This window comes from Hippoglossus stenolepis, chromosome 12, assembly GCF_022539355.2.
Source record: "Hippoglossus stenolepis isolate QCI-W04-F060 chromosome 12, HSTE1.2, whole genome shotgun sequence".
In the NCBI taxonomy this organism is placed as follows: Eukaryota; Metazoa; Chordata; class Actinopteri; order Pleuronectiformes; family Pleuronectidae; genus Hippoglossus; species Hippoglossus stenolepis.
Genome location: NC_061494.1, coordinates 23989360 through 24015218, shown reverse-complemented (window position 1 = coordinate 24015218; position 25859 = coordinate 23989360). Strand labels below are relative to the sequence as shown.

Sequence of the window (25859 nt, the reverse complement as noted above, 5' to 3'; positions counted from 1 at the left end):
CCCTGTGAGTCCGTGTGTGTGTGTGTCTGTGTGTGTGTGTGTGTGTTACATTGAATCTATAATGGAAAGCTTTAATGTAAAAGCTCAATTATTATGCAAATTTACAAGTTAAATCTTTATTTAAATGCAACCGGCATCGAGCTCTTGTCTCATCTCGCTCCCTCCGTCTTTCTCCCTTGTACAAACAAACAATTCATTTACTTTCTTACGTTCAGGCTATTGATGGTGACAATGACATTTGTCTGAATGACATCTCATTTACTGTCATCTTGTTCTGTCATTGTGTCGGAGACGCACACTGAGTGACGGCTGCATAGCTGCTGATTAATTGTCTATGAAAATAATAATTCATGTGCATTGCGTTTTCACGGCTGCTTTCCCCCTTTAACATATATAATCAACCCGTCTTTGTCTAAGAACATTCGCAGGAGATCAATTATTTAATTTGTATTAAAAGCTCATTTTAACCTCTCAAAGAAAAGAACATTAGAGAAAATTAAATGTTTGACGAATGGTCTAATTAAATCTGCTATCTGCGTCGCAGCAGATTCAAGAAGTGGTAATGAAGATCTCGTTTTCAGCAACTGCTCAGCTTTGGTTTGGAGCGGCTCACGGTTGTGTTGCAGCTCATCATGTTTATAGTTTGATGAAGGTTATGTTCCTCTGCACCTTATGGAGCACAACGACACTCAAGGCTTTCCAAACAAAACATAAAGGATGAGTAAAGTTCCACAGCTGGTCAGAAGAAAGCCGTCACGTCACAGCTGACCGACGGATGAGCGGCGTCTCCTCCTCCTCCCATGATGCCACTGGGATGGATCGTGGTCGTTCTCCGTGTGCGGAGTGATGGATTCCTCCCGTTCCAGTCGAACCCTCTTCCTGTTCACAGGCAGGACTTTCTTCTTTAATTATGAACAAGTTTGTTTTGTATTCGTTCATTTGAAAAGCAAGAAAATGTGATGAGATGTTCTTTTGTTCTAATATTTGCCGCAGCGTGTTTTATGCTGATATTGCTGTTGATGCTCGTGTGTGCAGGTGTTTGCTCGACTCTTTTCATTACCTGCCTTCTGCCGTTTCTGTCTGGAATCCCATTATGCTGTCACTTTTGATTTCCAGACAGCTTGGCGTGTGGAGGGCCTCCGCTCGCAGCGTGGCATGCTGGGAAATTAGTGTGGATTTATGACTGTGTATGTGCATGGCTGCTCCTGACTGCTGAGTAAAGCTCGGACTGTCAGAGAGTCTGCGCCGACTGTCAAACTACACACAGCCACTTAGTCTCAGACAACAGGAGCAGCCAGCTCTCTGTCAGTGACGACCACGGTCTATACATTCAACAGAAGCTCAGTGTATTCTTAAGAAGCTTTGGACTTAAACTATACTTGCTCTTGTCTATATTCAATGATATTCATACAACCGTACTTTAATGAAATGTGTCAATTTAAGACGGCAGTGGGAAGACATGTCTCTGCTCATTAAACATTCCTCACAAATCACTTTTTGCTTTGAAAGGAAAATGTCCGAGAGGTTTTTCTTTTCCCGATGAGCTCCCAGTCGGTATGCAGCTAGCGTGGGCGTGGCCTCCGGTTCCTGCTCCTCCCACCAGTCTCTCCACTCACCTGTTTCCATTCAACGATCCACCGCTCACCTGATGAAGAACTGAAGCTCGGAGCCGTCACCAGTCGCCTCTTTGCCAGAATATCATCTCACATGAAATCTAAGAAACTAATGAACAAGCTCCAAATTCGATCGTGTTCCCAGGTGCTGTGTTCTCAACATCTGACACCTTCTCTGTGTGGGTGGATTTTCCCTTTGTCTTCATGTGCGTCTGTTTGTGTATTTGTCTTAACGCTGCACAGGATGAATGACTCTGCTCTCGTTTCCTCTGGGCTCTTAGTGGGAAGCTTTGCCCAAGTCTACAACAAGGAAAATGTGCAGCGACTCTTTGTTCAATATGTCAAACTAACATTGTTTCAGTGTCTAGACAGTAAATTGTTGCTCATGCCACCTTCGTCTCTGTTTTTATTGTTCATGCTTTAGTTCTGTCTCTGAGTCAGACAGTGTTCCATCTCGTCTGGGAAGTCGTAGAGGACAGATCGGTCAGATCTGATATGGAAGGTTTGAGTGTAGATGGAAGAAAACCAGTCACACCAAGTTACTCTATTTTTAAGATTGAGGACGCACAACTCGATATAGACTATGATTTAATCTGGAGAGGTTCAGAGGCTGTTTGATAATATCTGGAACTGCACATTTTAATCCTATCTGCATGATAAAAGATTCAATGTCCATGAATGTTATGTATCTTAATCAGCCCTATTAATGTGTGGTGTGCCACAGGGCTCTATTCTTGGTCCCTTCATGATCTTTGCAAACAAGAGAATTTAATTTGCTATTTGGAAATCTATCAGTTGTTATTGTTATGCTGATGATAAACAGGTTTATCTCATCATTGTATATAAATGATTATATTAAACTAGATGCAACACAAAGCTTCATGATAAAATAATTAAAATAATTAGATTTCCACTGAAAATCCTAAAATATGCCAATGTTTCACTCATCATCACAATCTCAAAATGTCTCAAGGTTATTACTATTGTCTTGTTTCTTTTAAATTAAAAAACAGTCAAAATCTTAAATTCTACAAGTCCGCAGTGAAATTCTGTTGTTGTCCCTCGACTGTGAAAAAACCTCAACATGTGCTTGTTGTCGCTCACATTCGCCCTGGATGGTTTTTCTTCTGTGTTTTGACAAATCTCTTTAAATGATTCTGTGCCTCTGATATTCTGCTTTCTCTCTCCAGCCCTGTTGTCCCACATCCAGCAGATCAACTGGCATTTAAATGGTAGAAAGGTCAAGCATGTTGCAGAGCGAGAGGAAGAGGAAGAGGAGGAAGAGGAGGAGGAGGAGGAGGAGGAGGAGGAGGAGAATGTCTGGGTGTCTGGCCAGAGGTTAGGTTTTAGTCATGAGACTTTTTCCTCCTGACACCAAAGGTTCAGGTTGAATAAACACATAAAGTTCATGAACACAATCAAGTGAAGTGATTTTGTTAGTCAGGCATTTAGTTGTGATGGTTCAGGTTAGTGTCGGGGGGTGAGGGGCTGGCAAATGCATTATTCACTAAAATACAAGTGAATACACAAAAACCAGCAGCAAAATGGGTTTCACATTTCACTAATGTAGCTGATTTGTTTAATTTCATGTTACTAAGTATTTTTAATTTTTCACCCAGTGGACTTTTTGAGAGACAAAATAATCCTGATTATATTTTATAATCTACCTAAAACAAATCTGGTTATGACTTTGATGAAAGTTAATCTCAAAGTCTGTTGTCAGCACCTGCGTCTCAGTCTCTCAACTGTTGAAGCTGCACAAGTCAATGTTGTTTCCTGATGACTAATGTGAAGCTGGAACCCACAGAGACTCAGAGACTCAGAGACTCAGAGACTCAGAGACTCAGAGACTCAGAGACTCAGAGCTGTGCTGTCCCACTCGTCTCCACGGAGCTGGATGTGGAAACACAAGATGGATTTGTTTAAACTTTGATCTGATAATATTTCAGTTTTCAGTTTGCTCCATTGTTCCCAAGTGGGACAGATGGTTTAAAAATGAATTCAAGGAGATTCCTGTACAGGAGGTCTGGTTTCCTTCTGCAGTCGACCATGACATTGGGTGAAAGGATGAAGAATCGGTCAGGGGAAGAACTCAGGGAATTCTGGTGCAGATCCAGATCAGGAGGCAGATAATGGAGTTTTAATATTGAGTGTTTTTTAATTGATTTTCTGGATTCATGGATCTTGATGGATTAAAAAACGACATGTTCAGGGAACTGATATTTACGGGTGTTTGCAATTTGGTGCCGATCGAAATGAGAATCCAGATCTAGTGAAATGAAATGTGGTTTCATCGGGAGGAGGCACTCGGTGTCATTCTGCTTCTTCTTCTCTTCAGACAGCTGCTGTTTACAGAGCTGGATCAGCTGATTGATAAATAACTAAAACTCTGAGTACATCTGTCTCTTCTCTCACCCATTCTCTCCTTCTGTTGGTCTGTCACCTCCTCCCCTCTCCTCCTTCCTTCTTCATTTCTCTCTCCCTACACCTCCTTGTCTCTCTTTCACTCCCTTTCTGTTTCTTGTCTCTCACCCTTTCTCTCTGTGAAGTTTTTGACCGAGTCCTCCTCTATTTGACTTACGCACACACACACACACACTCGACAGCAGGTTACTTACTGTGTCAGCGACTGCTCCCTGCTGAGAGGCTGTGGGCGGCGTGATGATGTCGAGTTACTGTGGTGATTTTCTGTTGCCGCGGCGACGCATTCACTACAATCAACTGCAGTATCCAGGCACGCACACACACACACACACACTGTAACATGCTCTCAATTACACGTGCACATAGCTCCAGACACACGGGCTCTTGACTTCACCTGCACGTACACCCACATAATCACAGGCCATCGGGTAGTTAACCTTCTTAAAGGAGCTCAGAGCCTCGTCGGCTTTCTTCACGTGGGAGTCGTTCTCTGAACTTCTGTCCATGAACGTTCCTGAGGGAGGAGGACGGAGCGAGAGGAAACCAGGAAGACGTAAAGAGCTGGACATCTCACTCCAGCAGAGGATGACCCTTCATTCAACCCCTCACTTATATAAAAGCATGTCACAGATTTATAAAAGTCCATCAAGTTTAGTGAACACAGAACAAGGCCGGAACACTGAAGGTCCCATTTTCAGAGTTGTTCACGTCATCGCTCTGACTGTGTTCATGTTCATGTTGTTTATACAAATTGGCAATTAAATAAAAACTGTGATGAATTGAAATCACTTATTTCATTATGAGTTCATATAGCAGCTTGTTTGTGTTTAACTCGTGTTTTTTTTGTGAAAACCCACAAAGAGACGTTCACCTGTTTCCTCACAGTCCAGTGAAGCTCCTCTCAGTAGAACTGAAGAAGCTGTGGCTCGTATGTTTTAGTGGAGTTATACTTTTTCCTTTTGGATCCTTGTTATTCCGTCTTTTTTCGGTTTTGAAATGTTCTTTCTTGATGTTGTTTTTATTTTATTGATTAATCCATCTGAGTTTCTATACGAGTAATTGACCAGGACCAGTAATGGAGAGAGAGCAGTTTCTAAAGATCAGGAAGTAGATGAGCTGTGTGTGTGTGTGTGTGTGTGTGTGTGTGTGTGTGTGTGCGCACAAAGCCGGTCACATCTATGAAATAACAGTCATTTTAATCTTGACGGCCAGTGGGAGAGAACGGAGTGAGGGAGGAAGAGAATAAAAGAGTGAGAGAGTAATAACACCAATCAGACAGCATTAGCAGAGCAGAGACCAGTAATTGGAGCTGTGAAGTGTGACTCATCGACAGCAAGCAGGACCTCACACACACACACACACACACACACACACACACACACACACACACACACACACACACACACACACACACACACACACACACACACACACACACACACACACACACACACACACACACACACACACCATCTCCATCATCTCTTTTCTTTAAGTAACTCACACACTTCTAATTCACACACAATATTTCACGTCTCTTCACATGTTGTTCCTCAATTTTTTATTTCTCAAATTTAGACACCAACAAGCATGTGATCACACACACACACACACACTCTGACTCTCTCACACACTCACACCAACACACCCACGTGCAGAAATCCACACACACTGGCTTGTTATCCACACAGCGCTGCCAGCTACACCCTTTAGAGCTCCTTCCTGTGCCGCTCGCCCACCTGCTGCAACAGAACGCCGAGAGAGAAAGCATCTTTTCAACCTTCCTGAGGGAGACGCACTCTAACAGAAAGTGCAGACTCTCCTGTCACTCAGAACGTCCTTTCCCCCCCCACACACACAGGCGGGAGATGGACCCGTGCAGGTGATGGACAGGTCGTTGTCCTGCTGGTGACCTTTTCCAGAGAGTCAGAGGTGTGACTGGAGCACGGACACTGGGAGTCCAAGTTAAAGTCATTACCAGTGCAAGATGGCGGCGCCCGCATCCAAGGTATTCTAGCTTCATTTTTGCAGGAAGTGGCGAAGCTTCTTCCATCTTTATTTACAGTCTATGGTTATAACTATAAGATTCTTGGTACAATAGTTGTGAGCAAATGTACAAAAACGTTTCCAGCTGAAAATGAGCGACTCACACTTTGAGTCGAGTATTAAGCTTCTTTACAAATAAATACTTTTCTGACATCTTCTAAATATTTACCAGATATACTGACTTCACATGTTAACTTATTAAATATAAAGCTATTTGGGTTCATATGTGGACAGAGCTGATGTCATCCTGCAGTAGAGCTGCTCTTCACCTTCCCTCAGCCTCTCTATCTCGTCCTCAGTCCTCTGCTTCCCCGGTGATAAAAGGTTTCTGAGTTCCTCTCTTATTTCCTCTACAGTGCTGAACTGACATCTTTAATATGGCGGCTGGCCAGTGTCCATTGCTTTTATGTACTTGACGCTCCCTGATCGAGTCTTTCCTCCGGCTGCGTCTCTGTGATGCTCAGTTGCAAACTTTCATCTCTTTGATCGAGTTCCTTCATCTCCTCTCCTCTTCCTCTCCTCTCGGTCTTGTCTTGTTCATCACCTCTGGCCCGGTCCACTCGTTGCTCTCCATGTCCTCCCTCCGCCTGCTCTTTAGGTTCCCCCCCGTCGCCTCCTTCTTTCCCGTCCCTCACCCCGGGCTGGTCTGTGGATCCCGGTTGAGTTCTAAGTGATCGCAGATGGTCGCTGGCCTTGTTGAAGTAGCTCTGCAGCTCGGCCACAGGTCCCTCAGCAGAGAACAGATGCTCCACATAGACCTGGGCGTATTGATCTGAGGTGATCAGGTCCAGGTTCATGGACGAGGTCACAAAGGAACCGTCAGGTCTCCTCCTTCTCCCTGGAAAGTTCAGCTCAGTTCAGTTAAATGCAACTTGACAGACATTGTGAGAAGTTTTCTTTAAAACAACATCCACCTGTTTCTGTCTCCAAGGTGGACAGAGGCAGCGTCACACTCTTTCCTGTCTCTCTGTCCGTCACAGTGAGTCCCGTCATGGATCCGTCCTCTGGCATCTCATTGGAGGGGTCACATGACGCAGGGAGACCCCCCCCTCGACATTTCACCACACACACCGTGTTGGACTTATACCTCCTGTAAGAAGAGATTCAAAACAGATCAGAAACCATTTATTCATTGAGATATAAACCTTGATCATTCCAATATCACGGAGATAACATGTTACTGACAGACTGTGGATAAAGAACGACGTTGCGTCTCCACTTCCTACCGTCATCGTGCCCTTCATCAGTCTCAGCTGTCAATCATTATGTTTCACCTCATTTTTGTAAAGTCAAACCAAAATAGATCAAATACCAGTGTGATAATAACGACCTGAAATGACAGAAACCATCCTTGTATGAATGTAACCTGTACTTTGACTTTATACTGCAGCCAGCCACCAGGGGGCCATCAAGATGTTGTGGCTTCACTTTTGAGAAGCTGTCATATCGTCCATCTTTATATAACGTCTCTGTTTGCATGGCTTCTGTGTGTCGGTCACAAAATGTAAACACTCACTGACTTTCATGTATTTCCCATCTCATTCCCACATTGTGGATTATTTCCCGTTTGCAGCCGTCTCCTGTTTGACAGGATGTGTCCTCCGTCAGCAGCGAGTGGAAATGTGAGCGTGAGGTTTACTGCAGCACTTTTCCTGACAGGCTGATAAACTTTCTGTGTGTGTTCTCTGTCACAACCGGAGCAGACAGGGAAGCTCGTGGAGCGGCAGACAGCCGGGTCCTGAGCGGTTTCCTCCGTCACTGAGCTTTATTAAAGCAGCTTCCTGTCTCCACGGAGCTGCTGTGTGTTTGCTGTCTGACAACACGGCCCCCAGATATTCCAGTGTTTGCACTCGCACTGTTTTTGTTTGTATTTGTTCCACCTACACACGGCAGAACACAACGTACACTGCCTGCACTGTGAGTGGAATATATTTATATACATAAACCCCACAAAGCCATTATCCCGTGGACATGCAGGCGGGGGAGTTGTAGCTGGCTGGATGTTACCTGTAAGCAGGTATGATCTGTGTGAGGTCCTCCTTGTATTGCTCCAGCGCCGCCCTCGCAGCCCGGGGCTCCACCCGACCTTCCAGTCCAGCCAGTTGAACCAACATCTGGGTGTGAAACGCTGCTCCACTGGCCCAGTGCCTCAGAGACCTGGGGGAGGAAACAGCGTTAGAACCTGTCCTGCTACATCCAACTATACAGAACTTTACCCTCGTCTTCATTATTCTACTGTGGCCCCTGTGTTTCACTTCCTCCCCCCTGCACGATGCCTCGCCCTCACTCACCTGGAGTCACAGTCCCCCCCCAGCAGACAGGTCTTCAGCTGGGTGAGGGTGAGGCTGAGCTGCCCCTCCAGTCGGACGGCGTCCTGGATCAGCTTGTTCCTGTCGCTCAGGTTGATCCTGCAGCGCTTCAGGTACTCCTCCATCACCTCCTGCAGCTCCCCCACTCTCTGCTGCGGGAACAAGCTCCAACACATGAACTGACGAACAGCTCTCCCAGACCTTCTGTCTCACTTCAGCACTTTTTGAATCTTTTTAAAGACTTTTTTTAATGTGCTGGAGCAATAACTGTCTTTATTTGACATCAGAGGTCTCACCTGGCCCGACGATGACCCCGCTGACTTCCCTTTCACCCCCGACGCCTGTCTCGATGACGTGTAAGCCATATCCATCACCATGGTAACCACCAGTCCCACCAATCCAGCCAGGCGCGGCTCATCCGAGAAGGTTGTCAATCTGCCAATCAGATCCCTCAGGTAGGCGGGCGCCCTGTTCCCAATGTCGCCCTGCAGCTGGGGGGGCGGGAACATTCATGATGAAACGTAACCGAACTCCAGCTCAGCGTCTCTTATCATCCGTCTCTGTAAAAATACAAATGCTCAGCGAGGAGATTTCTCTTCTTCTTTCCTTCATCATCACGTTGGTCCTTGGTGACCATTGATTTCTTTACCAGCAGGAGTGAAACAGGACTGAAACAGGAGGAAACAGAGTGAAACAGGGTGAAACAGGAGTGATGCCTCATGTTGCACAATCACTCTTTTCTTACTGTCTCAAGGCAACGCCATCTACACCCCCACTGAACGGATGTAAAGGTGAAACCAATGAGCGGTTCATCCTCTCAGATCATCTCATGTTATGCACTCACTCTCCTCATTGACTACTGACCTTATTCTGAATAAGACTCTGATCATAATGTAACATGAGTTGCTAATTATGACTCATGTCAACATACGTGCACTACGTCATACGTGCACTACTTCATACGTGCAGCGTTCACCCCACTATTTTAAACCCCCAGCCTGAAAGTATAACTGTTGTATGTTGATGCCATAATGCGATGAAGAAATAAACCTGCTCAGGAGCTGATTCTCTACATGTCTTGATGTGATTATTATTATTATTCCTAGTTCCATATTCTGGTAAATCACAAGATGATATTTACATGAAAGTGTTAATCTGATTAATATTGGTGTCAATGTACACGTGTTATGTTTCCTCAATGTTCTGCTCATAACCAGAATTATCATCGCTCACACACACGGTCGTGCTTTTTGAAAATATAAATCTTATCAACCTGTCGCAGTTGTTGCTGGAGGCGGTCCTGGGGGTCGAAGCCCTCCTGGTGATTGGCCAAGAGGAGCGGGTGCACAACTCCCAGGTCAGGCACAGCGCCGCCTTCCAGCATGGCGCCGAAGAGGAGGGAGCCGAGGGCGTCCTTCACTTGAGAACACTCTTCATCTGAGGAGAACAGCTGGCCCATGATGGTGTGTGTCTGTGTGTGTGTGTGTGTGTGTGTGTGTGTGTGTGTGTGTTGACTAACCAGGAGAGAACTCTTCATCTATGGCAGCTTCTGAGGAAGAAGAGGAGGAATTAAACTGCAGTTCATACAGTGTAAACAAACCTCAGACATTGAGCTAATACTGAACCACAAACAGTAAATAATGCATATGATTAAACAAATGTAATTATGTGCTGTCCTACTTATGCACAACACATAATATGTAATAAGTTAAAGGGCTTTAACACAAGTGGTGAATCGTGGTCTGTACGACTACAAGCACGTCTTCAATTCATCATGTTAACATTAACCTTATAAATCCATAACAACACAAACACAACAACACAAACATAACACAAACCTGAGCCAACCTGCCACCTCTCAGTCTGAGTGAGTCTCTTCCGGCAGCTGGGTTCTTCACCCCTCCTCTTCCTCCCCTGCACATCCTGCTGCAGAGATGAATCAAGACAACACAGCAGAGGAAGAAGCTCAGCAGCAAAGCTACAGCTCCCTCTAGCGGCAGAGAGAAGCCAATGCAGCTGCTCTGAAAGAGGAGGAAGAGATTGACTGTGAGAAGCAGCAGGAATGAGACTGTTGGGTCGTATTTTTATTTTATGTCGTTTACTTTCTTCACAGCAGAGTGAAAATGTTGCTGCTCACAAATGTCGTTACTCATGTGAAATAAATCCTCTTCTCTTTTTGAAGATGTATTAATTTGAGCTAAAGTCGGATGTTCCTTCTTTCAGTTACTGTGTCAGCTCGTTGTAAACTAATCAAGTTTTCTTTTTCATCTGAAGAATCGTATTATTTCAGATAAAGATCAGTGGAGTGGGACTGAGATAAGAGCGTTTTGGCTCTGAACCCTCAGACTCACTGAGACTGGACCTCTGGACCCTCTGGACCCTCTGGACCCTCTGGACGGACCTCTGGACCTCTGAACCTCTGGACCTCTGGACCCTCTGGACCCTCTGGACCTCTGGACCTCTGGACCCTCTGGACCTCTGGACCTCTGGACCCTCTGACCTCTGGACCTCTGGACCTCTGGACCCTCTGACCTCTGGACCCTCTGGACCTCTGGACCTCTGGACCTCTGGACCCTCTGACCTCTGGACCCTCTGGACCTCTGGACCCTCTGGACCCTCTGGACCTCTGGACCCTCTGGACCTCTACCTCTGGACCCTCTGGACCCTCTGGACCCTCTGGACCCTCTGGACCTGTGTCGTCTCTTCTGGTCCAAAGACCCGATGCAGCCATTCGAAGGAGGCAGATCTCTCTCTGAGTGGGTCTCTGTTGCCTGTGTGCTGTTTGTGCATGAAGAATAAAAACCAGAGAATAGTTATGGTTTTGCACCTTTTTCATAATCTTTAAGTGAATGTGTGATAGTGGAACTGTGCGGGGGGGGGGCTCCCCGGAACAGGCCAGATGTCCTTTAGAATTAAAGTAGTAACTGCAAACTCTAATAACAGCTGTGTCAAACATTGAAGAAATAGGCCAAGGGCTTCCAGCTCTTTTATTCAGATAAATGGAGCAGTGGCCTCGTGTGATGTTGACTTTCTTCACTTGGGGATTTGGGATTTTGTGAAGTGTGAGTTCTTTGTTAACTGGGACAAGGGCTTGTGCACCATCAGGCCTCAGAGTATCTGGGCTGAATGAACCTGTTCCTCAGGTGAATGTGGATCTTCAGGGTGTTCATCATGTGGATTAAACTTCTGAGACCTTCCTCCACGTTGGAACCTGTCTTCCTCCTCTCCAGTGCTCAGCTGGGACGTAACGCTGCACCAGCAGCATGTGGCGTCTCCTGCGCTGACGGCTGAAGGACTGGAAGCTGTGCCAAGCTCTTCTGTGTCATGATGTCATGTTGCAACACAGATAAAGGTGGAAATGTGAAGTGGGTCACTTATTGTGAATCGTTGTGTTTCCCTCATAAGGTCGATGGTGATTTTAGCATCTAGCAGCTCATTGTTTGGGTTTTATCTAAATAAAGATGGACGATTAGACAAAAGTGAAGCCAAAACATCTGGGTCAGCCCCTGGTGGTTGGCAGAAGTAATGGTAATGAACTGTGCCTCCTCCACGTCAGTGGATGGGACATGGACCAAACTGAAAAGTCATAGTTGGTTGTTTTCTGTCATGTTAGGAAGTTCTTATCCAGTGAAGTAGCAGCAGCACACTCTTCAACACGTTGACAGATTTTGCAGCATCTCAAGCTGTTATGAAGACGGAAATATTGCGGTGAGATAAGCAAAGTGATGAATGTTTCCTCCTTCACGAGCCACTCTCTGGGCCACGGCTCCACTTATCTGCAGAGCGTCTTCGCAGCACTTAAGCAGATGAGCCCAACTGGCTGAGGACCAACCGACCGCACCACGGAAACAGAAGAGGATTCCTTCACGGAGCACGTTCTGACGCACGGCAGCAGAGCAGATGTGTAAAGGTAACGACGGCTGGATTCCATGTGGCTCATGGCAGCTTCAGAAATGGTCGTAGGAAGAGTTTATCATTGAAATGAATAAAATGAATCAGTGGATTATAAATTCTGTAAATTAAATTTTTGGGAAGATGGAATAAAATAATAAAAAATATAATATATTCTGAGAATTTCATGTAGGACTAAATCCCATTAAAAGGGGAATTATAAAAATTTTAAAAGTATAATTATGTGTGTGTTATGGGTTAGTTAGTGTTAATGATATACTGACGTTAAACACAGATGACGATGTCGACCACACACACCTTCCCTGGTTTCTGTCTCTTCATGCTTCTTCCTCTCCTCCCAGTCCCGTTTCCAGCCGGCTGCTCTTTCCCATTTCTCTGGTTATTGTTGATTTTGATAGCTTCTGTCAGTTTGATGCAGTGTTAACTGGTTTGAGTTCTGCAGCTGGGAGAGGATCTGTCTCTGTCTCTGTCTCTGTCTCTGTCTCTGTCTCTGTCTCTGTCTCTCTCCCTCTCCCTCTCCCTCTCTCCATGGATCCTGAGCCTGTCGACACACTTCACACTCCTCTGAGAGGCAGGAAATATTTCAATGTGCTCACGTTACCGACATGCACACACACATCAACACACAGTGATGGTTATTAACGCACACACATATAGTTAGGTGGTGGGAGTTTCCCTGCTCTCGCTCTTTCTCTCCCTCTCTCGTTTGCTCTGATTTCCTCTTTTTTATGCTCCGTCTCTTTGTGAAGGTTTAATTTCCATCTGACAGTGAAGTGTAGATGAAAGGAAAGAACGAGAGGAGAAGGAAATGATGGAAGAAGAGACAGGAAGGAAGAGAAGAGGTTCGTCAGACAGAATGACCAACCCACCGTGAGGTCATTGGTTTGTGAACAGTCGTTTTAAAGCCTTGAGTTTATTTTTCAGCCCTGTTTTGGTTTCTGGAAATCAGAAGTGACCATATTTGGAAGAGCGAAGGGTGGAGCCTGACACGCCCACCTACACCTGCCGCCTGCACCCATTGGACGTTACCTGCTGTCAATCACATGATATCAACGTCCCAGTGCATTCGGTGCTCCGTCGTCAAACTACACGTAGAATATAAATATCCTCAAAGATGGTTTCTGTCGTTAGTTCCTGTCACACTGTGGTATCTTGGTTTTGGACCCAGGTCATGTTTGTGTGTTGATCATTAACAGAACTTTACGTTATCGTCTCATTTAAAACTGATCTGAGCTCCAGAGAAACTCAGTGAAGCCGACTCTGCTCTGATTGGTCCGATGTGATGAAGCTGTTAAACAGAGCTTCTGTTTCTTGCCCTCCTCCAGATGATCTATTCATCCATTATTCTTACCTCCCTCTCTCTCTCTCTTCATGATCCCTCCTCCCCCGCCTCTCTCCTCCACCTGCCCCCCCTCCCTCTCTGTCTGCATTCATCCTCCTCTATCCGTTCATTTACGGGTGTGGAGGAGAATAAAAGCAAGTTTAATGTACAGTAATATATCATCCCATGGCCGGGCGCCAGACGGCTTCCATTTTGTGACGCTGTTGTGTTCACTTAGCAGCAGTGGGTCTAATTATTGCAAATGGCAGCTGTAGAAAGGAGTATTAATGTCTCCTTTCTACATGAATACATCCAATATTATGGGCTGATGAAAAGTGTAGTCGCAGGCGAAACTTTACAGAGAGTGAGAGTGAAGGGAAAGAGAAAAGCTGAAGTGCAAGGTAAGCCCCATAAATCCAACTTAATTTTGAATTAGATGTGTCCTGGAGTAAAGGTGCAGTAATCAGCATCCATCTCCCGGTACCACCTCTGATCGGGGTCATGATCTGACCCTCCGTGTGTTCTGACCGAGATGAACAGAAGAAGCAGAACTTTGTGGTTCTTTGAGTAATAACATGAGTTAAATGAACGATGAAGCCATTTTTCAAATGCATGTAATGTAGCGACGGATCATTTTCTTCTGTCAAACTGAGAATACCAACGACGCATGAGTGAAACCAAATATGACTCACAAAAACAATATCGTCACTGGAGCGACAACAGAAAGATATTTATGATGGCTTCCATTTTTAATCCATGTTCTGGATCTTGATTGAAAAGTTGCTGGTTCACGACTTTGGTCCAGAATCAGTTTTCTCAGGAACCATTGGATGGATGCCATGAAAGTTTCATTGTCCCCACACGTGGTTAATGATGGTGATATCATTTTTTAACTTGACTATTTAATTTTTTCTGAATATGAAGAATCCATTTGGCAAAAAGTTCAAAACAAATATCTTCTGCTTGACGGACATTTCTCTCATCTTTGGACGGAATGAAACGATCACTGTCTCAGATCGTGTGATTGTTGCTACTGTGAATATTTGTATAATAAATATGTAAATGTTGCTGTGACTTCTGCTGGATTTGAAACTTGGATTTGTTAAGAACAAATATATCAAAGTGCTGGTTTCCAGTTGTCAATTAGAGAAATGACTCGTTGATTCAAAGGAAATCAAATCCTCACTCACTGATGCAATATGACATCAATCTAAAATAATACCTGTGTTTGCTGTCACATCAATATATTCTGTGATCATAATTCTTCATCATTACGATGGAGCTGCTCAGGTCAGTGCAGCCCGTCAGCGTCTGTCAGGTTTACAGCTCAGTGCAACAGGCACAGAAACTGCAGCAGGGGTGTGTGTGTGTGTGTGTGTGTGTGTGTGTGTGTGTGTGTGTGTGTGTGTGTGTGTGTGTGTGTGTGTGTGTGTGTGTGTGTGTGTGTGTGTGTGTGTGTGTGTGTGGCATTTTGCTGTTTTTATGTTTTGTTGAAAGTTTAGTTTGTGATATTGGAATATATAACAAGAAATTATAATAAATACATTAAAAATACAGTATATAGTCATTTGTATGAGATCAACTTATATAACTACTATTTCCTTGTATTAAACGTTCAACTGCATTAATGTAATATTTAGTGATTGAAGCCACATCTGATCTTTTCTTGTTATACTTCTATTTATTGGCCTCTGTGCTCTGTGCTATTTGATAAACATGTTCCACGTCGTAATTCATGTGTTTCTGAATTTCATTTCTACATTTATTTTATTTCATGTTATTTTCATTGTATTCTTCAGATTGTTGCTGTTTGTCTCATGTTCTGGTGAGAGAGCGCCCCCTGCCGGTCACGACGGGTCCCTGCGCACACTGGAGACACACTTCCTGTTCCGGTGTCAACAAACGATCCAACATGGAGCCGCTCAGCAGCTCGAAGTGAGCACGAGGATCATCATGTCTGAGCCTGGCGGTGAGGGGGGGTGTGTTCGGTACTTCTGCACCGCCGGTAACGGGATGGAGCCTTTTCTGACGGAGGAGCTGCGGAGGAAGCTGGAGGCGGAGGATGTGAGTGACCGTCACCATGACAACCTCCTCCACGAGCCCAGTGTGTTCAGCCTCTGACTCTGATGCTGTTTAATACTTTATAATACTTTATAATACTTTATAATACTTTATAATACTTTATAACACTGATATGAAAACAGTCAGTTCCAGGGTCTGTGAGCTTCTTCTTCCACTAGTTCAGTTTCAGAGAAAGTTGGAAATAATGATGTGAACTAATATTTACAAAGGTTTTCTCTTCTTGCTCCTGCAACCATCACTTTATAACCTTTACATACAAACTACTACAGAGTGGACACGGTGTAGATAATGTTCATACTCACAGTTCACTCACAGAACTTCATCTGACCTGTGTGGATCAATAAAGTTTTATCTTATCTTATTAACGTTTTGTAGCTAAACGAGTTTTGACAGATATAGATATTGAACACAGTCTAGAGTATAAATACATAAACATACATGTATTTATAATTTACAGCAGACCGTAGTTTTCAGGATTTACTGTTGTGTGATTTTCAGTTACATTAGTTAAATATCTAAATATTTAGCATTAACATATTGAGCTGCAACAATTCCTTGATTGATTGATTAGTGGATTGACCATAAATTAACTTTTGGATCAATTTGTTTCGTCATTTTAAAACCAAAATTGGCAAATATGTTTTCATGTTCCTGTATGTGAGGATCAGTGCTGGACGAGTGCTTCTAGATAATTATCCCCATAAATGTCTCATTTTATTTCTCTTCAGTGTTATGATGACTCTGCGTCTGTAGGTCAAAGCAGTTACAGGCCTTTAATAATCACATGTGACGGACTCGTCCTAGATGGTTAGAATCTCTGTGCTGTGTCCAGGTGACCCAGCTCTCAGGGAAGGTGTTGTTCAGCTCGTCGGTGAGGATCCACAGAGTCGTGGAGCTGAAGGCTGCAGAGCGACTCTTCCTCCTGTTGAAGCACGAGGCGCCGCTGCAGCTCTGCTCCCTCACCAGCCCAGGTACCAGATACACACACGTCATAAAGTTAGTCTGGGATCTTAACACACAGCCGATTCTCATCTGAATCTTCTCTTGGACATTTAAAAACACCTCAGATGACTTGTTTCACTAAATATAACCAGAAATATGTGATTTTAAGTAGATGAACGTCCACAAATATCAATGATGAAGACGCTCTACATCACTTAAAGAAATCTCTCTCAGTGAATCATAACTATCTTGCAGTTTAAGCCCTGATCATCTTTGTTACGCTGACTTTTGATCTGTGATTCCACAGCCAAGGCCGCCGCTGTGCTGAAGTCCAGACTGCTGGGCGACAGGAACCAGTGGACCAGCGCCGCGTTGACGTGGAGTCGCCTGCAGGGGGAACTAGCTCAAGGAAGAAGAACCGCTGCCAACACGTCGAGCACCCCCCAGGGGGTGATGAGTAGGAAAGAGGAGGGGAGAGGGAGTGAAGAACAGATGGAAGAGGAGGGATGGTGCGAGAGTGGAAAGAGAGCAGGGGAACAGAGGGAAGAGGAAAGAGAGACCAGGGGGCTGAGAGGAGGTGAAGATCCAGAGGAAGCACAGACTCTGGAGAAGAAGAGGAAACGAGAGATGAGCAGAGAAAACTGTGGAGTTGAAGAGCAGATGCTGGAGAAAAGGATAAAGAGGAAGAACGACGAGGAGGCTGCTGAGAAAGAGAGACAGGATGAAGATGATGAAGAGGAGAGGAGGATGATAAGTAGCAGAGGATCAGTGCAAAGTGGCAGCAAGAAGAAAAACGACTTGGCAGAGGACTGCTCTGTGGAAAACATGGAACATGGTACAAATTACTTCATTATTTATATCAGGATTTAAGTCAGACATCTTTCAGTCGTTGCTGATTTCTTTCTTCCTCCTTTGTTTCTCTTGTTCGTCTGGATTCAGTAAAACCTGCAGGAGGAGCAGATCAGAAACCAGCTCAGCTCAGCAGGATCACACCAGAGATCACTTCCTCTGTCACGCTCTCGTTTCGGATCAGCTGCAAGTGCACGGGATCTGTGTCTCGACTCTTCAGCTCTCAGGTGCAGGAAGTTAAACACGCGTGACGAAGCCTGAACAGTCACAACCAGGGCCAATAAATATATCAAGATACAAATATTCATCTGAGTCCATATCCATGATTATCACCATAAATGTTGTATTGTTATTTATTTTAACTCCAAAGCCTGTTGCTCCTGAGTGAAGGTTGTGGTCTTATACTCACAAACAATCAATTCTTATATTGCTATTGATGAAAATTGTATTGTGGTAATTATTGGTAATTCTTTTATTACTCAGGCCTTCGTCAGATTATTGTCTCTTTCAGGTGAATGTTCACAACAAAGCACAGAAAACACAGTTAGTTTGATGTTTGTGTAGAATTATGAGAATCTGTGGACAAACCATCAGGTTATAGTTCACACAGAGAACACACCCACACACAGAAAGCATCCTCATCAACCAGAGGTGCAGAATCCATTAATAACTTTGTGTTATTCTACATTCAGATGAACATATATATGAAACTTGTGTCTCACGCAGGAGGTGAGCAGAGTGATGGGCGTGGGATTGAGCCGAATGATGAGCTGGAAGGTTGATCTGAAGAATCCACAGCTGGAGGTTAGAACAGAACCATCCTGCCTCTATCGATTATAGAATCATAACCTGAGTCAGATGGATATATTGTGTTTTCCTGCAGGTGAATGTTTATCTGAGTGACGACCTGTGTCTGCTGGGGATCCCACTGAGCAGGTAACTGGCTGGAACCCGTCCCCTCCACTTCACACTGTGTTTACACCATGACATACTAAGATTCTCTGTGTCTTTATGTCTTCTCTCTGCTGCAAGTTCAGCTTTGTGTCTTTGTGTTGTTTCTCACCGCCGTGTGTCATCGCCAGTTTCCTGGGATTTGTTGAGGTTTTGTTGCCAGCGTGACTTGGCAGCCTGAACCCAGACTCCCTCACCAGCAGAACCTTAAATCCCAGGAGAACAGTTGATTTACACCCGGTGCCGGGAGACGAGTCTGTTTCTTACTGTGGTTTCCATTCCTGCAGGTTACCTCTGGCTCACCGCAGCTACATGAAGACCACCGGGCTGAGGTCGACGATCGCCTGGGCCATGGCGTCACTGGCTCACATTCAGGTGCCGACACACACTCTGCTCTTTATTGTGTGACTTCTACTTTATTATCTCTGTGTTTTTGATTTTGTATGAAAATCTGGAGATATTATTAACTTAATACTACAATTAAGGCTCCTTATTTGGGTTATTGCAGCCATTTAAAGTTTGCATTAGTTTTATTAATCCATAGTAAAAACCAAGGTGACTGTTCTGCCTTGAAGCTGCTCCACTGAAGTCGTCCTCATTCAACCTGTATGTCCTCTGTTTGTTGTCCACTACTCGTCAGTCTGTGAAAGCTTTTAGTTAAAGTCCCAGTGAAGCAGCAGAGTAACTGTCCGTCTGTTCCCTCCTGTTTCTCAGCCAGGCTTCTGTGTGCTGGACCCGATGTGCGGAGTGGGAACCATCTTGATAGAAGCAGCGCAGGAAAACAAGGTGAGGACAGGAAACCACCCAACACTGTGAAAAGGGAACTGTTGGATTTTTTGGTTTCGTCCGCTCGTTGACCTGTGTTGGACGTGAATGGAGAGAATTAAGATCAGTTCACTTTAGTCTGTAGTTTATTTCCTCGTCGCAGTTAGTGCACATTTTATGTGATTTCATTCATTTTGATTTATTATTGATTGCTATGATTGGACAAATCCTCTGTGGCCTCTCTGGAAATATCAGAAGTTTTCATATCATCACCATAAAGAAGAATACACTCAGAGGAGCTTGCCGGTGGAATAATAATATTATAATATGTCTCGCTCTCCGTCTTCAGGCCGCCTGTTTCCTGGGCGTGGACATTGATGACAGACAGCTGCAGAAGGCCAATGAGAACATAGAGTTTGCAGAATTGAGGAAGAGGATACAGCTGCTGAAAGCTTCGTCTATGGGTAAGAAAAGCTGCAATAAATAACCACCAGTCGATTCTGCAGTGTAATGTACGGCAGTAATATGTCATTAAAACATCGATATGTTGTTTGACAGACCTACTGTGTGTTTGGACTTGTACAGAACATTTGTGTCTAGATGCTCAAAAGGTCAAAAGTCTGTGTTTGAAGTAGTTAAGTGAAACATATACAATGACATCATTTAATCTTTGAAATATGAAATGAAAAATACTTTCCCCTGTATACTCTTTTTCTATTTGAACTATTTTTCGTATAAGAGGAAACATGTGCACATAAACATACGAGTAGCTCAAATTTAAATGTGTTATTAATATTAAATGAGTAGCTGGGAAACAGTGACACATGAAATCTTGAGTGTGTCAGAGAGATGCACATTCAGGTGAAGATGCTCTTGACTTCGCTCTTTGTGGAGACAGAGGATTCTCAGTGTTGTGGATGGACTCAGTGAGTGGGAGGTGAGAGTGAACCCTGCTGTCCTGTGTTAAATGACTTCTTGGCTCCTCTGTGCTCCTGCAGCGCTGCCTCTGCCCAGCGCCAGCGTCGATGCCCTGATCTGTGACCTCCCGTTTGGCAGGAAGTTTGGCACCAAAACAAACATGGCTGCCAACCTGCCAGTCATTGTCGCAGAGATGGAGAGGTGTGTTTCCCCGTGTGTGTGTTTCTCTTCTTTCTTTCAGTGAATCACAAGATGGAACTAGTTTGTGTTGCACGTCACTATAGAAATTCAATATTCTGAAGACGTAAAAAGTTTTAAATTCGTTAAAACATTACATACCACATCTTAAATACTTCTAGGGAGGTCTTAATTATGTTAACACTCATTCAACTCGACTTTTAGTATTAGCACCCAGTAATAAAACTACTAATAAAACCAGTGTGGAACTGATGACTGTCTAGAAACCAGTGTCAATAATTCTGGGACTCCAATATTCCTTCATATCCGTCGTACTTGACATTGATCTTTAATTAATCTTTCATTTCATTTGTTATGGTCTAAAAAGTCTTAAATTTAACTTGCTGCAGAATCCCAACTGCTGCGTCCCAGTAATTCTGCTCATATCTATGTGTTTGAGTATTTAATTTGATGTTGACATGTTTGTGTTGTTCTTCTTTCTCGTTTTTAAATCCAATAAGCTCGTCTGTTATCACACTAACTGTCCAGATGACTTGTGGCTGAAATGACTGAATGCTTATGTGTCCAGAGTTCTCCGAGTGGGTGGATCCCTGGTTCTGCTCCTGAGTCCTCAGTTGTCCTTTCTCCTGAAAAAACTCCTGGCTCCAAAAGACCCGATGCCTCAACCTGGAACCAAAGACTGTCCGTGTCCTCCTCTGTCTTCTACAGAGCAGCAGACTGTCCAAACGCAGCAGGGAGTCAAACCCTCACCTCCCCAGGAAAGAGACACTCAGACTGGGCAACAACTGCCTCCACCCCCCTCCTCTCTGAAGCACCACACAACTCTGAGAGTCAGTTTAGGTGCCATAGACGGACTCATCCACAAATATGTTAAAGTTGATGCTTGATCTGTGTTGATGGAAGTCACATTTTTTACTTTTTTACTTGCCAGGTTTTATTAGAACTACTCTACGACACATGTGTATTTGTTTCCATGTGGTTTTTATTGTAAATTTCTTGAATAAATACATGTTTTTTTTTAAACAATGGTGAATTCTGATCTCTGTTTGAACTGTAGATCTGAACGTTAATCCTTCACCCATCTTCTTATTGTACATTTAACTTACATTCATAACTTTACTTGGAAGAAGCTTGTGCTGTAGGTCTAAACTTAATATTTGAAATGATTGTTTGTGAGTTTTTAATGAAAAACAGAACAGACAATGTTCCAGTTTGTCTCTCAGCCCTGTTTAACCTCATCCTGTCAGGGACACAGACCCAATCCTATTAGTTAGGATGGAAAACAGCTCATAAATATATTACATTTTTAAAAGGCTCAGTGATTTGAGGAACTGTAGTTTTTAGCTAACATTACACAAACATATGCATTTAGGGTTTTGATGCAAATGATGTAATGTCTTGTTGTTGTGCTCGGGGACCGTGACCAGGCGGTCGCGGTCCCCGAGCACAGAGGGAACTACTTTCTCTTCCTGCTGCGTCGAGGGCAGTCACATGATAAATGTAAAGTCTCAGTTTATAGCAGAACCCCCCCCCCCCGGCTGCATCACAATGTGGCCATCTGCCACAGTTCAGCCCTGCTTAGCCCAGTTCTGCATCCAGAGGCCAGGCAAGGCAACTGGGGGCTTAGTGTTTTCATTCACTTCATTTATCTGTAAACTCACAGCAGACCATCGCTGCTGCAAAACAAAACTCAATAACACAAACTAAACAGACATGTAGACTCACATTCTATCATCATGTGGTTTCCATCTGCAGGAGTTTTAATAAACCGGATTCTATGTGTTTCCATTTGAAGTAATTACACAGGCAAGTAAAACATAAACAATCATATCATTTATTCTTTGAAATATACATTCCCCTCTGTTCTCTAGATCTATTGGAGGTGAGGGGCGTTCAGCTGCAACGTGACACTTCACCACTAGATGTCACTAGATCCTACACACTGAACCTTTAAAGCATCGTCAGTGAATTACATTAGTAGCTGTTAGAAATTAAATCTTTAATGTCTCAGAGAGATGAGAGGTGACGATGCTGCTAATCAAACGTCTAATATTTATAAAATAAGATGAGAGATGTTACTCCTGTGATATTCTAACAGTGTTTGATGCACAAGCAAAAGATGGAATGATTCATTTGTCTTACTAATGTTATTGTTATTCATATTAGTTGCAGTTTTACTCCACACACGCACACACTAACACGCACGCACTAACACGCACGCACACAATGAAGCAGTTGAAGTGTCAGCCCCGGCTCCGCTGCGCACGCTCCCTGCGCAGCGGCAGCCATGTTGGAGCCACAGTGGAGTCGGGCTGGGATCTTCTGACGTCGCGTATGTTTTTCCTCACAAATCTGCTTCTCCTTCGTCGTCGGGCTTCGTCCAACGCGCGCGATCGGCGCCGCAGTCGCCAGTGGACACGATGAACTCCAGCGGGGACCTGTCGCGGCGGAACCCGCAGGAGGACTTCGAGCTGATCCAGCGGATCGGAAGCGGCACGTACGGAGATGTGTACAAGGTAAAAACTGCGGTGAGGGGTGAAGCAGCCGCGGGGTTCCATGATCGGACACCGAGGAGGGCGGGTTGGCCAGTCGCGGCTGGTTCACAGTTCGAGTCCGCTGGTGTTGACGCGACACGGGGGACTCGTTGCGGGACCACCGGGCGCCCGTTAGCCGTGTTGACGTTTCCCGATGCGGTGGGTAACCTGCACGGGTTCCATCGTCGGACACGCAGCCCGGGCAGGTCTGCTGCTCGGAGCCTGTTGTTGTTGTTTCACGCGTTAGCAACACGTCCCAACTGCTACACTGCTGCAGTGCAGGCACACAACAGACACACAACACGCACACACGGCTAGCGTTAGCTTTAGCGTCAACCTTCAGGTCGCAACATCTGCTGCGTCAGAGAGCTGCGATGAAAGAGGGGGGGGGGCACGGCTAGCATCGTGTTGTTATCGTGACGCCGCCGCGGAGCTGCCGCTAGCATCGCGGAGGAGGAAGGGCTTCCTCCCGCAGACGTGTCCGAGAATAGACGTCTAGCCGTTAGCCGTGCGACGGCGCTTAGCATGGCTGAGCTAGCGGGGCTTTTGTGCCCGAGTCGCGGGGAGATGTCCGACCCGAGCCGGGCTTCGGTCGAAGCGCAGGCAACATGGCGGGTTTATCTCTAATCCCGTTAAACGCAGCCGCTGCGGCGGGGTTCGTTAAACCTGTCCCCGGGTGCGAGGCGGACTGACAGCTGCCCGGGACCCGGGACCCGGGCGGCTCCCAGCGGCTCCACAGCCACAACAAGCCGCTCCGCTCCTCCTGCTGGTCCGGCACCAGTACGAAGCTGGAGGAGCTCATGGAGCAACTGGGACCATCATGTCTGTGCAGACTGGTTCATGTGGTGCTGTGGGTCTCATGCACTGATGGAACATGACGAGTTAGGGTTCATGTTCAAACCCAGCAGGGGTCATGTCATGTTACAGAGAGGTGAAGTCACCCTGCAGGAGAACACGTGCACCACAGGGAGGTCCCAGGGTCATCACAGAGGATTCCATACAACTATTATTATTATTATTGTGATGAAGATTTCGATACCTGGGATTTGCGTATCGCTCAGTGTGGTACACATACCTTTTTAAAAAACACGTATTTTAAAGGTTCAGTGTGTAGGATTTAGTGACCTCTAGTGGTGAGGTGTCATTTTGCAGCTGAACCCCCCTCACCTCATTAGGGGTAATAATTATTTTCATTAATTATTGTCTTTCCTGATCCACCACATCCTTCCACCAAGTTCTGTGGTGACTTGTCAAGTCGTTTTTACGTATTCCTTCTCACCAACGCACAAATAGTCGTGAGAACGTAACTTCTTCGGTGGAGGTAAAGCTCCGTATGGAAGTGATGATGGTTTTATGGCCTAATACAAGTGTTGTAATTAGCGACACCAGTGCCACACTTTGAAACGGAAGATTTACGTACGACACACGTCAGTGTTTTACTCGTGGGACTTTGATTGATGAGCTCTGGTTCACGCTCCACTTCTTTGTTGCTGCTCCATAACAACAGTTGCCCACTCACCCGTTTGAACTCATATTCTCTGAAGCCGTGGTATCAGATCGGGACATGCGTAGATCCGCATGCTCCCTGGTGTCCCTGAGGCATTTCCCACGCTGGACTTTCCATTTTGTCATGTAATATTTATAATATTGCATAAAACAGTGAAGTGATGCTGCAGGATTCAGGGCCTCAAGTCTCTCTTTAACATCATTTTATGTTATGTCATTTTATGTATGTTAAGTTCAGAAGAAGCAGAAGTTTGATAAACAAACACTTATTGAAATATTAAAGGTATTTTTCCTTCTGGATCATGATTGAGACGTTCTATCCACATCAGCCAGTTGACTTGCACAGCAGCTCTCTGTGTATATCAGTCAGGTTAAGTGGGTTAAACATCCTCCCTCTTTGCTCTGTGGCTGTTTGTGTAGCAATCACCCTGTTGTGGAATTTAATTTGCCTGTAGAGAGAGAGAGACACACACACACACACACACACAGAGACACTTTTCGCTCTGTGGAGATTCATTAAACCCTTAAATGGGACTAGATGATGTTTGGTTAACCTCCAGACTCTTTGTGGTAATTACAGGGATATTAAAGATCCTAAACAGTGGAGATGTGAAAGATTTTGTGTCTTCTTGAACACATTGCTGCAATAATTCCAAACTTACTTTCCACATACGACACAATTTGTCCTTATTTCTACAAATTTTGTGTCTTTTTTCCGTAGATGATTCTTCCCTGCTCCATGCACCCGTGTTGGTTTCTAATTTAGGTTTAGTATCTTGTCTGGCTGGAGACCGATAGATGGATCTGACATAATCTGCTCAACAGGTCAGCAGCTCCGAGTGTCAGCGCCTGCTCGGTCTGTCGCACTGTGCAGCTGATTACCGGGTGCTCTTATAAACTGTTGCAAAGGACACAACTCGTGCAACCTAAACACAACAGAGTTATAAAAGTTATAGCAGAGGCACCCATTGACACAGGCTGAAAAACTGTGGATAAAATTATTACGTAACCAATGCAGTTCACACAGAAATGAAAGTTTTGCTGAAGGACACTCGCGGGGCTCAAACCTGAAACCTCTGGATTAAAGGATGTGCTCCTGAGTACCGGGGCACTTTTGTAAACCTCAATGATGCCTATATTTGGTTCTACCGCTGTGTGAAAATCTGTGGCTCGTACAGGAATGTTTGAGCAGGAAACAAAGTGTGAACTCTGCGAGCTTGTTTTCTGCTGCTCTGTTTGTGGGCCTGCCTCTGTGTGTTGTACGAGCTCGACACTGAAGGAGGTGGATTGGCTGGTGGTGCGACAGGCCTCTCGATTCCTGGAACACAGGTTTAATCCTCCAAAGAGGGCGTCAACGTGATACCTTAGAGTTTTGTGAAAGAGCTCCTGATATGATTTCATGCTGCCAAGACCATGCGCTGATAATCTCCATCAACTGGTCCATTTAATTATTTAGTAATTTGCAGCAGGAATGTTTCCTGAGCAGGGA

The 25859-nt window shown here is 44.8% G+C and overlaps 3 protein-coding genes across 15 annotated transcripts in view; 2 read left to right on the top strand and 1 right to left on the bottom strand.

Annotated features, from left to right (window-relative positions):
• Positions 1 to 5488: 5488 nt before the first annotated feature.
• On the bottom strand, positions 5489 to 10316 carry LOC118118599. 3 transcript variants are annotated; one of them, XM_047342195.1, is made up of 7 exons: positions 10231 to 10298; positions 9666 to 9938; positions 8689 to 8883; positions 8375 to 8541; positions 8091 to 8240; positions 6998 to 7173; positions 5489 to 6921 (listed from the first exon to the last, which is right to left on the bottom strand). In XM_047342195.1, the coding sequence occupies exons 2-7, from the start codon at positions 9927 to 9929 to the stop codon at positions 6488 to 6490; spliced, it is 1386 nt and encodes a 461-aa protein (XP_047198151.1). In that variant the 5' UTR covers positions 9930 to 9938; positions 10231 to 10298; the 3' UTR covers positions 5489 to 6487. The 3 variants fall into 3 exon arrangements, with proteins under 3 accessions (XP_047198151.1, XP_035027626.1, XP_035027627.1); XM_035171735.2 differs by having other exon boundaries at positions 5490 to 6921; positions 8375 to 8544; positions 9666 to 9941; positions 10231 to 10316; XM_035171736.2 differs by having other exon boundaries at positions 5490 to 6921; positions 8375 to 8544.
• Positions 10317 to 15515: 5199 nt separating this feature from the next.
• thumpd2 (THUMP domain containing 2) lies at positions 15516 to 21348 on the top strand. Its single transcript, XM_035172818.2, has 11 exons — positions 15516 to 15689; positions 16540 to 16678; positions 16957 to 17484; positions 17589 to 17725; positions 18225 to 18302; positions 18382 to 18434; positions 18737 to 18824; positions 19164 to 19235; positions 19564 to 19678; positions 20213 to 20333; positions 20899 to 21348. The coding sequence occupies exons 1-11, from the start codon at positions 15579 to 15581 to the stop codon at positions 21215 to 21217; spliced, it is 1761 nt and encodes a 586-aa protein (XP_035028709.2). The 5' UTR covers positions 15516 to 15578; the 3' UTR covers positions 21218 to 21348.
• Positions 21349 to 22598: 1250 nt separating this feature from the next.
• The window catches only part of map4k3a (mitogen-activated protein kinase kinase kinase kinase 3a), a 35950-nt gene continuing 32689 nt past the window's right edge, over positions 22599 to 25859 (top strand). For 9 of the 11 annotated variants that reach the window (XM_035172813.2, XM_035172808.2, XM_047342251.1 and 6 more), the window contains exon 1: positions 22599 to 22846. In XM_035172813.2, the coding sequence (XP_035028704.1) occupies positions 22751 to 22846 (96 nt within the window). In that variant the 5' untranslated portion in view covers positions 22599 to 22750. The remainder of the gene's footprint in view (positions 22847 to 25859) is intronic. The other 2 variants (XM_035172815.2, XM_035172814.2) reach the window with 1 other exon arrangement.

Bases quoted from the DNA above. Each gene is read 5' to 3' on its own strand.
- LOC118118599 (XM_035171735.2), bottom strand. From the start codon at position 9,929: ATGAAGAGTTCTCTCCTGGTTAGTCAACACACACACACACACACACAC. The intron at 8,884-9,665 runs GTTGATAAGATT...CCGCCCCCCCAG, and splicing joins TCCAGCAACAACTGCGACAG to CTGCAGGGCGACATTGGGAA. The intron at 8,545-8,688 runs GTGAGACCTCTG...TTGTTCCCGCAG, and splicing joins CGGGGTCATCGTCGGGCCAG to CAGAGAGTGGGGGAGCTGCA.
- thumpd2 (XM_035172818.2), top strand. From the start codon at position 15,579: ATGTCTGAGCCTGGCGGTGAGGGGGGGTGTGTTCGGTACTTCTGCACC. The intron at 16,679-16,956 runs GTACCAGATACA...GTGATTCCACAG, and splicing joins CTGCTCCCTCACCAGCCCAG to CCAAGGCCGCCGCTGTGCTG. The intron at 18,435-18,736 runs GTAACTGGCTGG...CCATTCCTGCAG, and splicing joins CTGGGGATCCCACTGAGCAG to GTTACCTCTGGCTCACCGCA.